The following is a 17,470-nucleotide window of genomic DNA, read 5'->3' on the forward strand; positions in this document are numbered from 1 at the left end:
GTTGTAGTGGTGGAGGCTGTAGTGGTGGCTGTAGTGGTGGAGGCTGTAGTGGTGGTGGCTGTAGTGGTGGAGGCTGTGGTAGTGGTGGATGCTGTAGTGGTTGTGGCTGTAGTAGGGGTGGCTGTAGTGGTGGAGGCTGTAGTGGTTGTGGCTGTAGTAGGGGTGGCTGTAGTGGTGGAGGCTGTAGTGGTGGCTGTAGTGGTGGAGGCTGTAGTGGTGGTGGCTGTAGTGGTGGAGGCTGTAGTAGTGGTGGCTGTAGTAGTGGTGGCTGTAGTAGTGGAGGCTGTGGTAGTGGTGGCTGTAGTAGTGGTGGAGGCTGTAGAGGTGGTGGCTGTAGTGGTGGAGGCTGTTGTGGTGGTGGCTGTAGTGGTGGAGGCTGTAGTAGTGGTGGCTGTAGAGGTGGTCGCTGTAGTGGTGGTGGTTGTAGTAGGGGTGGCTGTAGTGGTGGAGGCTGTAGTGGTTGTGGCTGTAGTAGGGGTGGCTGTAGTGGTGGAGGCTGTAGTGGTGGCTGTAGTGGTGGAGGCTGTAGTGGTGGTGGCTGTAGTGGTGGAGGCTGTAGTAGTGGTGGCTGTAGTAGTGGTGGCTGTAGTAGTGGAGGCTGTGGTAGTGGTGGCTGTAGTGGTGGAGGCTGTAAAGGTGGTGGCTTTAGTGGTGGAGGAGGCTGTAGAGGTGGCTGTAGTAGTGGTGGCTGTAGTAGTGGAGGCTGTGGTAGTGGTGGCTGTAGTGGTGGTGGCTGTAGTAGTGGTTGCTGTAGTGGTGGAGGCTGTAGTGGTGGAGGCTGTAGAGGTGGTGGCTGTAGTGGTGGAGGCTGTTGTGGTGGTGGCTGTAGTGGTGGAGGCTGTAAAGGTGGTGGCTTTAGTGGTGGAGTAGGCTGTAGAGGTGGTGGAGGCTGTAGTGGTGGTGGAGGCTGTAGTGGTGGAGGCTGTAGTGGTGGTGGCTATAGTGGTGGTGGAGGCTGTAGTGGTGGTGGAGGCTGTAGAGGTGGTGGAGGCTGTAGTGGTGGTGGAGGCTGTAGAGGTGGTGAAGGCTGTAGTGGTCGAGGCTGTAGTGGTGGTGGAAGCTGTAGAGGTGGTGGAGGCTGTAGTGGTGGAGGCTGTAGTAGTGGTGGAGTCTGTAGAGGTGGTGGAGGCTGTAGTGGTGGTGGAGGCTGTAGTAGTGGTGGAGGCTGTAGTAGTGGTGGCTGTAGAGGTGGTGGCTGTAGTGGTGGTGGCTGTAGAGGTGGTGGAGGCTGTAGAGGTGATGGAGGCTGTAGTAGTGGTGGCTGTAGAGGTGGTGGCTGTAGTGGTGGTGGCTGTAGTAGTGGTGGCTGTAGAGGTGGTGGCTGTAGTGGTGGTGGCTGTAGTGGTGGAGGCTGTAGTGGTAGAGGCTGTAGTAGTGGTGGCTGTAGTGGTGGAGGCTGTAGAGGTGGTGGAGGCTGTAGTAGTGGTGGAGGCTGTAGTAGTGGTGGCTGTAGTGGTGGAGGCTGTAGTGGTGGAGGCTGTAGTAGTGGAGGCTGTAGTGGTGGAGGCTGTAGTAGTGGTGGCTGTAGTGGTGGAGGCTGTAGAGGTGGTGGAGGCTGTAGAGGTGGTGGAGGCTGTAGAGGTGGTGGAGGCTGTAGTGGTGGAGGCTGTAGAGGTGGTGGAGGCTGTAGGGGTGGTGGAGGCTGTAGTGGTGGAGGCTGTAGTGGTGGTGGAGGCTGTAGAGGTGGTGGAGGCTGTAGTTGTGGTGGAGTCTGTAGTGGTGGTGGAGGCTGTAGTGGTGGTGAAGGCTGTAGTGGTGGAGGCTGTAGTGGTGGAGGCTGTAGTGGTGGAGGAAGCTGTAGAGGTGGTGGAGGCTGTAGTGGTGGAGTCTGTAGAGGTGGTGGAGGCTTTAGAAGTGGTGGAGGCTGTAGTGGTGGTGGAGGCTGTAGTGGTGGTGGAGGCTGTAGTGGTGGAGGCTGTAGTGGTGGAGGCTGTAGAGGTGGTGGAGGCTGTAGTGGGGGTGGAGGCTGTAGTGGTGGAGGCTGTAGTGGTGGTGGCTGTAGTGGTGGTGGAAGCTGTAGAGGTGGTGGAGGCTGTAGAGGTGGTGGAGGCTGTAGAGGTGGAGGCTGTAGTGGTGGTGGCTGTAGTGGTGGTGGAGGCTGTAGTGGGGGAGGCTGTAGAGGTGGTGGAGGCTGTAGTGGGGGAGGCTGTAGTAGTGGTGGCTGTAGTGGTGGAGGCTGTAGTGGTGGTGGAGGCTGTAGTGGGGGGGGCTGTAGAGGTGGTGGAGGCTGTAGTGGTGGAGGCTGTAGTGGTGGAGGCTGTAGTGGTGGTGGAGGCTGTAGTGAAGGAGGCTGTAGAGGTGGTGGAGGCTGTAGTGGTGGAGGCTGTAGTGGTGGAGGCTGTAGTGGGGGTGGCTGTAGAGGTGGTGGAGGCTCTAGTGGGGGAGGCTGTAGAGGTGGTGGAGGCTGTAGTTGTGGAGGCTGTAGTGGTGGTGGTGGAGGCTGTAGAGGTGGTGGAGGCTGTAGTGGGGGAGGCTGTAGAGGTGGTGGAGGCTGTAGTGGTGGAGGCTGTAGTGGTGGTGGTGGAGGCTGTAGTGGTGGTGGAGGCTGTAGAGGTGGTGGAGGCTGTAGAGGTGGTGGAGGCTGTAGTGGTGGTGGTGGAGGCTGTAGAGGTGGTGGTGGAGGCTGTAGAGGTGGTGGAGGCTGTAGAGGTGGTGGAGGCTGTAGAGGTGGTGGAGGCTGTAGTGGTGGAGGCTGTAGAGGTGGTGGAGGCTGTAGTGGTGGAGGCTGTAGAGGTGGTGGAGGCTGTAGTGGTGGAGGCTGTAGAGGTGGTGGAGGCTGTAGTGGTGGAGGCTGTAGAAGTGGTGGAGGCTGTAGTGGGGGAGGCTGTAGAGGTGGTGGAGGCTGTAGTCGTGGAGGCTGTAGTGGTGGTGGTGGAGGCTGTAGAGGTGGTGGAGGCTGTAGTGAGGGAGGCTGTAGAGGTGGTGGAGGCTGTAGTGGTGGAGGCTGTAGTGGTGGTGGTGGAGGCTGTAGAGGTGGTGGCTGTAGTGGTGGAGGCTGTAGTGGTGGTGGAGGCTGTAGAGGTGGTGGAGGCTGTAGAGGTGGTGGAGGCTGTAGAGGTGGTGGAGGCTGTAGTGGTGGTGGCTGTAGTGGTGGAGGCTGTAGTGGTGGAGGCTGTAGTGGTGGTGGAGGCTGTAGAGGTGGTGGAGGCTGTAGAGGTGGTGGAGGCTGTAGAGGTGGTGGAGGCTGTAGTGGGGGAGGCTGTAGAGGTGGTGGAGGCTGTAGTGGTGGAGGCTGTAGTGGTGGTGGTGGAGGCTGTAGAGGTGGTGGAGGCTGTAGTGGGGGAGGCTGTAGAGGTGGTGGAGGCTGTAGTGGTGGAGGCTGTAGAGGTGGTGGAGGCTGTAGAGGTGGTGGAGGCTGTAGTAGTGGTGGAGGCTGTAGTAGTGGTGGTGGCTGTAGTAGTGGTGGCTGTAGTGGTGGTGGAGGCTGTAGAGCTGGTGGAGGCTGTAGTGGTGGAGGCTGTTGGGGATGCATCCTGTGGGGGCGAGGCGAGGTCATGATAGGGAGGATTAGTTTGGAACATTGGAGAGATTAAAAAGGCACCCTTCTGTAAGCCCCATGTCCCCCTGAACAGCTGCTCAACTACATTCAGAGGAGAGAGGGGGGAGAGAGGGGAGAGAGGGCGGGGGAGAGAGAGAGAGGGGGGAGAGAGAGGGGGGGGAGAGAGAGAGAGGGGGAAGAGAGAGAGGGGGGAGAGAGAGAGAGAGAGTGAGAGAGAGAGAGGGGGGAGAGATAGAGGGGGGAGAGAGAGAGAGGGGAGAGAGAGAGAGGGGAGAGAGAGAGAGAGAGAGAGAGAGAGAGGGGAGAGAGAGAGGGCGAGAGAAGGGGAGATATAGATGGAGGGAGGGAGGGAGAGAGAGAGAGAGAGAGAGAGAGAGGGCGAGAGAGAGAGAGAGGAAAGCGATAGACAGTTTAAAGGGGTCAATCAAACGGAGAGGGAAAATGGTAACAACTGCCCTGTTGTCATGCCGCCCCATCGTCAGCCCATCAACATCGTCAGCCCATCAACATGCTCTTAACCATATTCCCTGTTTAGGAAATGCTATAAGGAAGGCCACTTTTACACATCCGTCCAAACACGACCTTTGCCTGAGAGGAACTTTTAAAGAGTTCATGACCCACACTTCTTGTTTACAGCAAACTCAGCCAACACAGTCACACACCTTTGTTTGTAAAGCAGTGCTCCTCTTTGCTGATGAAGAGCCGGGGGAATCGTTGCAGCACACCCGTGCCCCCGGCCTCTCTCTCACACAAACACGTACAAACACAAAAACACTCAGGCACTAGCACTAGGCTGAGACGTGCTGTTGGTTTAGTTCACACGGCCTGCACTGAAGGACTCTGTTCTGGTATGTTATTCTGTCCTTCACTCGTGTGTCTCAATATGGCTATCCACTTCTCTCCTCTTCTCTCCTCTCCGCCTCTCTTCGCTCCTCTCTGCTCCTCTTCTCTCCTCTCCGCCTCTCTTCGCTCCTCTCTGCTCCTCTTCTCTCCTCTCTGCTCCTCTTCTCTCCTCTCTGCTCCTCTTCTCTCCTCTCTGCTCCTCTCCTCTCCGCTCCTCTTCTCTCCTCTCTGCTCCTCTTCTCTCCGCTCCTCTTCTCTCCTCTCCGCTCCTCTTCTCTCCTCTCCGCTCCTCTTCTCTCCTCTCTGCTCCTCTTCTCTCCTCTCCGCTCCTCTTCTCTCCTCTCTGCTCCTCTTCTCTCCGCTCCTCTTCTCTCCTCTCCGCTCCTCTTCTCTCCTCTCCGCTCCTCTTCTCTCCTCTCTGCTCCTCTTCTCTCCTCTTCTCTCCTCTCCTCTTCTCTCCCCTCTGCTCCTCTTCTCTCCTCTTCTCTCCTCTTCTCTCCTCTCTGCTCCTCTTCTCTCCTCTTCTCTCCTCTCTGCTCCTCTTCTCTCCTCTCTTCTCTGCTATTATATTCTCTCCTTTCCTCTCCTCTCCTCTTCTCTCCTCTCCGCTCCTCTTCGCTCCTCTCTGCTCCTTTTCTCTCCTCTCCTCTCCGCTCCTCTTCTCTCCTCTCTGCTCCTCTTCTCTCCTCTCTTCTCCTCTCCTCTTCTCTCCTCTTCTCTCCTCTTCTCTCCCCTCTTCTCCTCTTCTACTGTGTTTTAGATTCCGTCTCTCACAGTTGAAGTGTACCTATGATAAAAAATTACAGACCTCTACATGCTTTGTAAGTAGGAAAACCTGCAAAACCGGCAGTGTATCAAATAGTTGTTCTCCCCACTGTATATATTGAAGAGGGTGGGGCTTAAGCTGCATCCCTGTCTCACCCCCCGGCGGAAAGAAATGTGTGTTTTTTGCCAATTTTAACCACGCACTTGTTGTTTGTGTACATGGATTTTATAATATAGTATGTTTTTCCCCCAACACCACTTTCCATCAATTTGTACAGCAGACCCTTGTGCCAAATTGAGTCAAAAGCTTTTTTTTAAATCAACAAAGCATGAGAAGACTTTGCCTTTGTTTTGGTTTGTTCGTTTGTCAATTAGTCTATACAGGGTGAATACGTGGTCTGTCCTACGGTAATTTGGTAAAACGCCAATTTGACATTTGCTCAGTACATTGTTTTTACTGAGGAAATGTACGAGTCTGCTGTTAATGATAATTCAGAGGATTTTCCCAAGGTTGCTGTTGACTCATATCCCACGGTAGTTATTGGGGTCAAATTTATCTCCACTTTTGTGGATTGAGGTGATCAGTCCTTGGTTTCAAATATTGGGGAAGATGCCAGAGCTCTCTGTCTGTCTGTCCGTCCGTCCGTCCGTCCGTCCGTCCGTCCGTCCGTCCGTCCGTCCGTCCGTCTGTCTGTCTGAGGATGATGTTAAAGAGTTTAACTTCTCTGCGCTACGGATCCCTTTTACGGGATCACTTTCCTGAAACCACCGCTAGAATTGCAGGGCGCCAAATGCAAAAATATTACTACAAATATTTATAATCATGCAATTACAAGTAAAATATACCAAAACACAGTTTAGCTTGTTGTTAATTCACCTATCGTGTCAGATTTTGAAAATATATTTTACAGCGAAAGAAATCCAAGCTTTTGTGAGTGTAGCTTTCAATGCTACAACAGCTAGCCCCAAATTAGCATGGTCACAAAACTAATCGCTTACCTTTGATAATCTTTGGATGTTTCCACTCACGAGACTCCCAGTTACACAACAAATGTTATTTTTGTTCGATAAATATTACTTTTATCACAAAAAAACGCTATTTGGGTTGCGCGTTATGTTCAGAAAACCAAAGCCTCGTTCCGTTGGACAATTTCCAAAAAGTATCCGTAATGGTCGTAGAAACATGTCAAATGTTTTTTATAATCAATCCTCAGGTTGTTTTTAACAAACATAATCGATAATATTTCACCCGGACCATAACCAATTCATTAAGAGACAAAAGGAAAATGGGGTGCCCCTTTCTCGCACGCAGGAAATATTCAGAGGACACCTGACTACTTTTGAAACAACTCGCTCATTTTTCTAAATAAAAGCCTGAAACTATGTCTAAAGCCTGGTCACAGCCTGAGGAAGCCATTGGAAAAGGAATCTGGTTGATACCCCTTTAACCTGTCTAGGATCAGCGTGGCGCTAGCGGCACACCCCCCCCCCCCCCACTGAAAAACCAGTGCCGCGAAATTCAAAAAAAATATTTTTTTAAAATATTTAACTTTCACACATTAAAGTCCAATACAGCTAATGAAAGACACAGATCTTGTGAATCCAGTCAACATGTCCGATTTTTAAAATGTTTTACAGGGAAGACACAATATGTAAAGATGTACATCTATTACCTAAAAACACATTAGCATAATCCACCATCTTTTATTTGTCCACCAACACCAGTAGCCATCACCAATTCGGCTAAACTAAGATATTTATAGCCCCTAACCAACAAAAAAACTCATTAGATGACAGTCTGATAACATATTTATGGTATGGGATAGGTTTTGTTAGAAAAAAGTGCATATTTCAGGTAGATGGCATAGGTTACAATTGCACCCACCGTCACAAATGGAATAGAAAAACTACTTAGAGCAACGTGTTTACCTACTTACTAATCATCAAACATTTCGTAAAAATACACAGCATACACGAATCGAAAGACACAGATCCTGTGAATACAGACAATATTTCAGATTTTCTAAGTGTCTTACAGCGAAAACACAATAAATCGTTATATTAGCATAGCACATAGCACATAGCAGCCCAGCATTGATTCTAGCCAAAGTGAGCGATAAAAGTCAACATCGCCAAAAGATATTAATTTTTTCACTAACCTTCTCAGAATTCTTCCGATGACACTCCTGTAACATCATATTACACATTCCATATAGAGTTTGATCGCAAATGTTTATATTTAGCCACCAAAATCATGGTTAGACAATGTGAAATGTAGACAAGCTGGTCAGAAAAAGTCCTTGCGCCACTTAGACAGTGATCTACTCTTATACATAAATACTCATAAACGTGACTAAAAAATATAGGGTGGACAGGGATTGATAGACAATTTAATTCTTAATACAATTGCGGAATAACATTTTTTAATTTATCCTTACTTTTCAATACAGTTTGCGCCTAGCGAAGCTACGTCATAAAACATGGCGTCCTAAGCCACTAAAATGTTTCGACAGAAACACGATTTATCATAATAAAAATGTCCTACCTTGAGCTGTTCTTCCATCAGTATCTTGGGCAAAGGATCCTTTCTTGAGAGCAATCGTCTTTTGGTGGAAAGCTGTCCTCTTGCCATGTGGAAATGCCTACTGCGTTCGGGATGAACTGAAAAGCGTGCCCAACTATTCACATCGTTGCAAAAATAAATGTCCCAAAATCGCACTAAACGGATATAAATTGCTATAAAACGCTTTAAATTAACTACCTTATGATGTTTTTAACTCCCATAACGAGTAGAAACATGACCCGAGTAATATTACCCCCTTCACTAATGCTTGGAACAGGAGCGGGCCGGTGTCCTCTAGGCGCATGACGCAGCTCCAAAAGAATGACTAGCTTCAGGGTTTTTTCATTTGTAGGGCCTGTGAACGCGCAATCAACCCCATTGGAATCGTCATCACGTAAAGGCATCCAGGGGAAGACGTAAGAAGTGTCCGTATAGTCATAGCAATATCAGTGCCGTTTTAACTGACTTCAGAACAGTGGCCAACATTTCTGAAATCTGAATCCATGTCAGGGAAATTGCTGTAGAATGGGCTCTGTTCCACTTAGAGACAAAATTTCAACTCCTATAGAAACTATAGACTGTTTTCTATCCAATAATAATAATAATATGCATATTGTACGATCAAGGATTTTGTGGGAAGCCGTTTCAAAAATTACCCAATTAGCATAAATAGTCTAAACAGCGCCCCCATCCCCAACAGGTTAAATTGAGGGCCAGGGAACACAGATTTAAAAAAAAATATATATATATAACTTCTGGGTTACATTTTCTCAGGTTTTCGCTTGCAGAATAAGTATTGTTATACTCACAGACAATATTTTGACAGTTTTGGAAACTTTGGAGTGTTTTCTAACATAATCTGTAACTTATATGCATATTCTACGATCTGGGCCAGAGAAAATGTCCGTTTACGTTGGGCACATTATTTAAAAAAAAATATAATAATCTGACCCCTAGCGCTAAGAAGTTAAGTATAGCCTAATGGAATTTGTGGTCTGTATATTTTATCATTTCATCCACACCACAGGCCTTTTTGGGTTGGAGGGTTTGTATTTTGTCCTGTAGTTCCCTCTCTCTATCTCTCTCTTTCACCCCCCCCCCCTCTCTTTCTCTCTCTTTCACCCCCTTCTCTCTCTCTCTTTCACCCCCCCTTTCTCTATCTCTCTCTTTCACCCCCCCTCTCTCTCTCTCTTTCACCCCCCTCTCTCTATCTCTCTCTTTCACACCCCCCTCTCTATCTCTCTCTTTCACCCCCCTCTTTCTATCTCTCTCTTTCACCCCCCTCTCTATCTCTCTCTTTCACCCCCCTCTCTCTATCTCTCTCTTTCACCCCCCCCTCTCTCTATCTCTCTCTTTCACCCCCCTCTCTCTATCTCTCTCTTTCACCCCCCTCTCTCTATCTCTCTCTTTCACCCCCCTCTCTCTATCTCTCTCTTTCACCCCCCCTCTCTCTATCTCTCTCTTTCACCCCCCTCTCTCTATCTCTCTCTTTCACCCCCCCCCCCTCTCTCTTTCTCTCTCATATACTGTAGCTGTGACTGTATTGTTGTCACAGCACAGCCAGACAGTGACAGTGACCCTCTATTCCCGACCGCCTGGCCAAATGTAATTGGATAAGATTCATGGCTCAAGCGTTTTAGCAAATTAAAAATAACCACTGCAATCTGATTGGTTTGGAACACTGACATTATCTCTGACATGTAGGGACATGTTGTTTTAGTTGGAATCGATGATGTTAAAAGGAAAGCTACTCTATGGGAACTGTAGGCCAGTTTGCTTATATGCTCTCTGTGCAGTTTACTTGAGTTTTATTTGTCAGCTTTGTGCCGTGTGTGTTAGTGTGTGTGTGTGTGTGTGTGTGTGTGTGTGTGTGTGTGTGTGTGTGTGTGTGTGTGTGTGTGTGTGTGTGTGTGTGTGTGTGTGTGTGTGTGTGTGTGTGTGTGCGTGTGTGGGGGGGGGGGGGGGGGGGGGGGTGCTCACAGCACAATCACATGATGCACCACATGACTTATCCTCTGAAAGGAGAGGAGTGGATCGGTATTGTAGTGTAGAGTAGAGTAGAGTAGAGTAGAGTGGAGTGGTGAATAGACAATGTCAAGCAGAGCAGTACACAGTCAGTGAGCCAGTCAGTCAGCAAGGCAGTCAGTCAGTCAATCAGTCAGTCAGTCGGTCAGTCAGTCAGTCAATCAGTCAATCAGTGAGCCAACCGGTCGGTCAGTCAGTCAATCAATCAGTTAATCAGTCAGACAGTCAGTCAATCAGTGAGTCAGTTAATCAGTCAGCCAGTCAGTCAATCAGTGAGTCAGTTAATCAGTCAGCCAGTCAGTCAATCAGTGAGTCAGTCAGTCAATCAGTGAGCCAGCCGGTCAGTCAGTCAGTCAATCAATCAGTTAATCAGTCAGACAGTCAGTCAATCAGTGAGTCAGTCAGTCAATCAGTGAGCCAGTCGGTCAGTCAGTCAGTCAATCAATCAGTTAATCAGTCAGACAGTCAATCAGTTAATTAGTCAGACAGCCAGTTAATCAGTCAGACAGTCAGTAAATCAGTGAGTCAGTCAGTCAGACAGTCAGTCAGTCAGTCAGTGTGTGTGCGCGTCAAGTAGTGAGGAGTACGTTCCTGTGTTTTCATGTCCATATGTGTGTTAATCTCTCTCAGTACACAGGCCCTGTCCCGGCAGACGGCGAGTCTCCCATGGCTGTCAGCGAGATGTCGCCCAGCCGGGCTCAACGGCAGCCCAACACACAGAGACCCAACACATGCTGCTTCTGCTGGTGTTGCTGCTGTAGCTGCTCATGGTAGGTCCCTGTCCTCCCCTCTCTCAAGTAGTAGTAGGTATGACCCTGACCCCCCCTCTTTCAAGTAGTAGTAGGTATGACCCTGACCCCCCCTCTTTCAAGTAGTAGAGGGTACATCCCTGTCCCCCCCTCTCTCAACTAGTAGTGGGTACGACCCTGTCCCCCCCTCTCTCAACTAGTAGAGGGTACGACCCTGCCCCCCCTCTCTCAACTAGTAGAGGGTACGACCCTGTCCCCCCCTCTCTCAAGTAGTAGAGGGTACGACCCTGTCCCCCCCTCCCTCAAGTAGTAGTGGGTACGACCCTGTCCCCCCCTCTTTCAAGTAGTAGTGGGTACGACCCTGTCCCCCCCTCTTTCAAGTAGTAGTGGGTACGACCCTGTCCCCCCCTCTTTCAAGTAGTAGTGGGTACGACCCTGTCCCCCCCTCTCTCAAGTAGTATAGGGGTACGACCCTGTCCCCCCCTCTCTCAAGTAGTATAGGGGTACGACCCTGTCCCCCCCTCTCTCAACTAGTAGAGGGTACGACCCTGTCCCTCCCTCTTTCAAGTAGTATAGGGGTACGACCCTGTCCCCCCCTCTCTCAAGTAGTAGAGGGTATGACCCTGTCCCCCCCTCTCTCAAGTACGACCCTGTCCCCCCCTCTTTCAAGTAGTAGTGGGTACGACCCTGTCTCCCCCTCTTTCAAGTAGTAGTGGGTACGACCCTGTCCCCCCCTCTTTCAAGTAGTAGTGGGTACGACCCTGTCCCCCCCTCTTTCAAGTAGTAGAGGGTACGACCCTGTCCCCCCCTCTCTCAAGTAGTAGAGGGTATGACCCTGTCCCCCCCTCTTTCAAGTAGTAGTGGGTACGACCCTGTCCCCCCCTCTCTCAAGTAGTAGTGGGTACGACCCTGTCCCCCCCTCTCTCAAGTAGTAGAGGGTATGACCCTATCCCCCCCTCTCTCAAGTAGTAAAGGGGGACGACCCTGTCCCCCCTCTTTCAAGTAGTAGAGGGTACGACCCTGTCCCTCCCTCTCTCAAGTAGTAGAGGGGTACGACCCTGTCCCCCCTCTCTCAAGTAGTAGTGGGTACGACCCTGTCCCCCCCTCTCTCAAGTAGTAGTGGGTACGACCCTGTCCCCCCCTCTCTCAAGTAGTAGAGGGTATGACCCTGTCCCCCCCTCTCTCAAGTAGTAGTGGGTACGACCCTGCCCCCCCTCTCTCAAGTAGTATAGGGGTATGACCCTGTCCCCCCCTCTCTCAACTAGTAGAGGGTACGACCCTGCCCCCCCTCTCTCAACTAGTAGAGGGTACGACCCTGTCCCCCCCCCTCTCTCAAGTAGTAGTGGGTACGACCCTGACCCCCCCTCTCTCAACTAGTAGAGGGTACGACCCTGCCCCCCCTCTCTCAAGTAGTAGTGGGTACGACCCTGTCCCCCCCTCTCTCAAGTAGTAGTGGGTACGACCCTGTCCCCCCCTCCCTCAAGTAGTAGTGGGTACGACCCTGTCCCCCCCTCTCTCAAGTAGTAGTGGGTACGACCCTGTCCCCCCCTCTCTCAACTAGTAGAGGGTACGACCCTGCCCCCCCTCTCTCAACTAGTAGAGGGTACGACCCTGTCCCCCCCTCTCTCAAGTAGTAGAGGGTACGACCCTGTCCCCCCCTCCCTCAAGTAGTAGTGGGTACGACCCTGTCCCCCCCTCTTTCAAGTAGTAGTGGGTACGACCCTGTCCCCCCCTCTTTCAAGTAGTAGAGGGTATGACCCTGTCCCCCCCTCTCTCAAGTACGACCCTGTCCCCCCCTCTTTCAAGTAGTAGTGGGTACGACCCTGTCTCCCCCTCTTTCAAGTAGTAGTGGGTACGACCCTGTCCCCCCCTCTTTCAAGTAGTAGTGGGTACGACCCTGTCCCCCCCTCTCTCAAGTAGTAGAGGGTACGACCCTGTCCCCCCCTCTTTCAAGTAGTAGTGGGTATGACCCTGTCCCCCCATCTTTCAAGTAGTATAGGGGTACGACCCTGTCCCCCCCTCTCTCAAGTAGTAGAGGGTATGACCCTGTCCCCCCCTCTCTCAACTAGTAGAGGGTACGACCCTGTCCCCCCCTCTTTCAAGTAGTAGTGGGGGACGACCCTGTCCCCCCCTCTCTCAAGTAGTAGAGGGTACGACCCTGTCCCCCCCTCTCTCAAGTAGTAGTGGGTACGACCCTGTCCCCCCCTCTCTCAAGTAGTAGAGGGTACGACCCTGTCCCCCCCTCTCTCAAGTAGTAGAGGGTACGACTCTCTCCCCCCTCTCTCAAGTAGTAGTGGGTATGACCCTGTCCCCCCCTCTATCAACTAGTAGAGGGTACGACCCTGTCCCCCCCTCTTTCAAGTAGTAGTGGGTACGACCCTGTCCCCCCCTCTCTCAAGTAGTATAGGGGTACGACCCTGTCCCCCCCTCTCTCAAGTAGTAGAGGGTACGACCCTGTCCCCCTCTCTCTCAAGTAGTAGAGGGTATGACCCTGTCCCCCCCTCTCTCAAGTAGTATAGGGGTACGACCCTGTCCCTCCCTCTCTCAAGTAGTAGAGGGTATGACCCTGTCCCCCCCTCTCTCAAGTAGTATAGGGGTACGACCCTGTCCCTCCCTCTCTCAAGTAGTAGAGGGTACGACCCTGTCCCCCCCTCTCTCAAGTAGTATAGGGGTACGACCCTGTCCCCCCTCTCTCAAGTAGTAGTGGGTACGACCCTGTCCCCCCTCTCTCAAGTAGTAGTGGGTACGACCCTGTCCCCCCTCTCTCAAGTAGTAGTGGGTACGACCCTGTCCCCCCCTCTCTCAAGTAGTAGAGGGTATGACCCTGTCCCCCCCTCTCTCAAGTAGTAGTGGGTACGACCCTGTCCCCCCCTCTCTCAAGTAGTAGTGGGTACGACCCTGTCCCCCCCTCTCTCAACTAGTAGAGGGTACGACCCTGTCCCCCCCTCTCTCAAGTAGTAGAAGGTACGACCCTGTCCCCCCCTCTCTCAAGTAGTAGAGGGTACGACCCTGCCCCCCCCTCTCTCAAGTAGTATAGGGGTACGACCCTGTCCCCCCCTCTCTCAACTAGTAGAGGGTACGACCCTGCCCCCCCTCTCTCAACTAGTAGAGGGTACGACCCTGTCCCCCCCTCTCTCAAGTAGTATAGGGGTACGACCCTGACCCCCCCTCTCTCAAGTAGTAGAGGGTATGACCCTGTCCCCCCCTCTCTCAAGTAGTAGTGGGTACGACCCTGTCCCTCCCTCTCTCAAGTAGTAGAGGGTACGACCCTGTCCCCCCCTCCCTCAAGTAGTAGTGGGTACGACCCTGTCCCCCCCTCTCTCAAGTAGTAGTGGGTACGACCCAGTCCCCCCCTCTCTCAACTAGTAGAGGGTACGACCCTGCCCCCTCTCTCAACTAGTAGAGGGTACGACCCTGTCCCCCCCTCTCTCAAGTAGTAGTGGGTACGACCCTGTCCCCCCCTCTTTCAAGTAGTAGTGGGTACGACCCTGTCCCCCCCTCTCTCAAGTAGTAGTGGGTACGACCCTGTCCCCCCCTCTCTCAAGTAGTAGTGGGTACGACCCTGTCCCCCCCTCTTTCAAGTAGTAGTGGGTACGACCCTGTTCCCCCCTCTTTCAAGTAGTAGTGGGTACGACCCTGTCCCCCCCTCTTTCAAGTAGTAGTGGGTACGACCCTGTCCCCCCCTCTCTCAACTAGTAGAGGGTACGACCCTGTCCCTCCCTCTTTCAAGTAGTATAGGGGTACGACCCTGTCCCCCCCTCTCTCAAGTAGTATAGGGGTACGACCCTGTCCCCCCCTCTTTCAAGTAGTATAGGGGTACGACCCTGTCCCCCCCTCTCTCAAGTAGTAGAGGGTATGACCCTGCCCCCCCTCTCTCAAGTACGACCCTGTCCCCCCCTCTTTCAAGTAGTAGTGGGTACGACCCTGTCTCCCCCTCTTTCAAGTAGTAGTGGGTACGACCCTGTCCCCCCCTCTCTCAAGTAGTAGTGGGTACGACCCTGTCCCCCCCTCTCTCAAGTAGTAGAGGGTACGACCCTGTCCCCCCCTCTCTCAAGTAGTAGTGGGTACGACCCTGTCCCCCCCTCTTTCAAGTAGTAGTGGGTACGACCCTGTCCCCCCTCTTTCAAGTAGTAGTGGGTACGACCCTGTCCCCCCCCTCTCACAAGTAGTGTAGGGGTACGACCCTGTCCCCCCCTCTTTCAAGTAGTAGAGGGTACGACCCTGTCCCCCCCTCTCTCAAGTAGTAGAGGGTACGACCCTGTCCCCCCCTCTCTCAACTAGTAGAGGGTACGACCCTGTCCCCCCCTCTTTCAAGTAGTAGTGGGTACGACCCTGTCCCCCCCTCTCTCAAGTAGTAGTGGGTACGACCCTGTCCCCCCCTCTCTCAAGTAGTAGAGGGTATGACCCTGTCCCCCCCTCTCTCAAGTAGTAGAGGGTATGACCCTGTCCCCCCCTCTCTCAAGTAGTAGTGGGTACGACCCTGACCCCCCCTCTCTCAAGTAGTAGTGGGTACGACCCTGTCACCCCCCTCTCTCAAGCCATTTCGTTAATGATCTAGACTGGTTCTGTAAACATTCAGAAGAAGGACTAAAAGTGATTAAGGCTTCCTTGGGTCCCATGTGTGGCCTGAGGGGAACTGAAGACCTGCTTAAGAGAGAGAGAGAGAGAACGAGAGAGGAGAGAGAGAGAGAACGAGAGAGGAGAGAGAGAGAGAACGAGAGAGGAGAGAGAGAGAGAACGAGAGAGGAGAGAGAGAGAGAGAGAGAACGAGAGAGAACGAGAGAGGAGAGAAAGAGAGAGAGGAGAGAGAGTTGTGTGTGAGTGTGTGTGTGTGTGTGTGTGTGTGTGTGTGTGTGTGTGTGTGTGTGTGTGTGTGTGTGTGTGTGTGTGTGTGTGTGTGTGTGTGTGTGTGTGTGTGTGTGTGTGTGTGTGTGTGTATAATTGCTGTGATGTAGTTTCACCACCTTGCAGTCTCACCGTTAGGAATGAAGAGGACAGAGGTAGGAAATCCCTGGAGACACGTCTGGAGACCTTTCAAAACTGTGAAGATTGGTGAGTACCCTAACCCCTACACCCTAACCCCTACACCCTAACCTCTACACCCTAACCCCTACATCCTAACCCCTACACCCTAACCCCTACACCCTAACCCGCTACACCCTAACCCCTACACCCTAACCCCTACACCCTAACCCCTACACCCTAACCCCTACACCCTAACCCCTACACCCTACAACCTAACCCCTACACCCTAACCCCTACACCCTAACCCCTTCACCCTACACCCTACAACCTAAACCCTAACCCCTACACCCTAACCCCCTACACCCTAACCCCTACACCCTAACCCCTACACCCTAACCTCTACACCCTAACCCCTACACCCTAACCCTTACACTCTAACCTCTACACCCTAACCCCTACACCCTAACCCTTACACCCTAACCCCTACACCCTAACCCCTACACCCTAACCTCTACACCCTACACCCTAACCCCTACACTCTAACCTCTACACCCTAACCCCTACACCCTACACCCTAACCCTTACACCCTAACCCCTAACCCCTACACCCTAACCCCTACACCCTAACCCTTACACCCTAACCCCTACACCCTAACCCCTACACCCTAACCCCTACACCCTACACCCTAACCCTTACACCCTAACCCTTACACCCTAACCCCTACACCCTAACCCCTACACCCTAACCCCTACACCCTAACCCCTACATCCTAACCCCTACACCCTAACCCCTACACCCTAACCCTTACACCCTAACCCCTACACCCTACACCCTAACCCTTACACCCTAACCCTTACACCCTAACCCCTACACCCTAACCCCTACACCCTAACCCCTACACCCTAACCCCTACACCCTAACCCCTACACCCTAACCCTTACACCCTAACCCCTACACCCTAACCCCTACACCCTAACCCCTACACCCTAACCCCTACACCCTAACCCTTACACCCTAACCCCTACACCCTAACCCCTACACCCTAACCCTTACACCCTAACCCCTACACCCTAACCCCTACACCCTAACCCCTACACCCTAACCCCTAGTGTATACCCAAACGTCTGTACTTTTTCTGATACTAGAACATGAAAAACAGTTTGGTACTAGATTATCAGATTATCATTTATTACATTTATTTTTTCTGTCAAGTGTGTGTCATGTCATATTGGTCTTACTATAAATAATGGACCCAATGTGTGACATTGGGATAAACATTTTCAAAATGGTTTAATGCAGTGCCCCATGTGTATTTAGAGGAGTAAAAGTGAATATATGCACATTTCCCATAATGCAACACTATACAACCACATAGGTCGAGGACTATACATCCTGTAAGCACGTTTCATACAGACGTTGGCAAGCACTCAATTGTAATTTTTTAAAGACCTCAATGTTATACAATTGTATAATTTATATATATGTACATATAGGGCCTAATATATAAACCCCCCATACAAACAAAAAAAGCAAAAAGTGTAAAAAAAAGTAAATCATTATTAATAATGCATATTTTTGGGGGCCTTGCCAATGCATAGATTTTCAAATCATTATTATATTCTAAACTATGTGAGGATAACGTGGACTTGCCTGACTAAATAGATTGGATGCTGATTTTTCTGTATCCTTACGAGGCCGACGCAGACACACATAATAAAACCTTGAATATTGGAAGCATTAATCTCACCATGTGAATATCACCATCGCTGTTTTTTTATAAATAGAAACTGACCAAAAACCAAGTTCCTGTTGTAATGTGAGGATTTGTATGGAAAGACAAGTTGAAGTCAACATTAGATGCTGTCATTGTCATAACAACCGCACATGATTTCACCTTAACAACCGCACGTGGTTTCACCTTAACAACCGCACGTGGTTTCACCTTAACAACCGCACTGGGTTTCACCTTAACAACCGCACGTGGTTTCACCTTAACAACCGCACGTGGTTTCACCTTAACAACCGCACGTGGTTTCACCTTAACAACCGCACGTGGTTTC

General features: G+C 51.2%; 1 protein-coding gene across 2 annotated transcripts in view; it reads left to right on the forward strand.

Annotated features, from left to right (window-relative positions):
* Nucleotides 1-17,470, forward strand: part of LOC129829460 (regulator of G-protein signaling 17-like) — a 188,291-nt gene that overhangs the window by 99,265 nt on the left and 71,556 nt on the right. The window contains exons 3-4 of one of the 2 annotated variants that reach the window (XM_055891163.1): nt 10,326-10,465; nt 15,416-15,496. In XM_055891163.1, the coding sequence (XP_055747138.1) occupies nt 10,326-10,465; nt 15,416-15,496 (221 nt within the window). The remainder of the gene's footprint in view (nt 1-10,325; nt 10,466-15,415; nt 15,497-17,470) is intronic. The other variant, XM_055891164.1, reaches the window with a different exon arrangement.

The sequence above is a fragment of the Salvelinus fontinalis genome, chromosome 31 (assembly GCF_029448725.1).
Source record: "Salvelinus fontinalis isolate EN_2023a chromosome 31, ASM2944872v1, whole genome shotgun sequence".
Classification (NCBI taxonomy): domain Eukaryota; kingdom Metazoa; phylum Chordata; class Actinopteri; order Salmoniformes; family Salmonidae; genus Salvelinus; species Salvelinus fontinalis.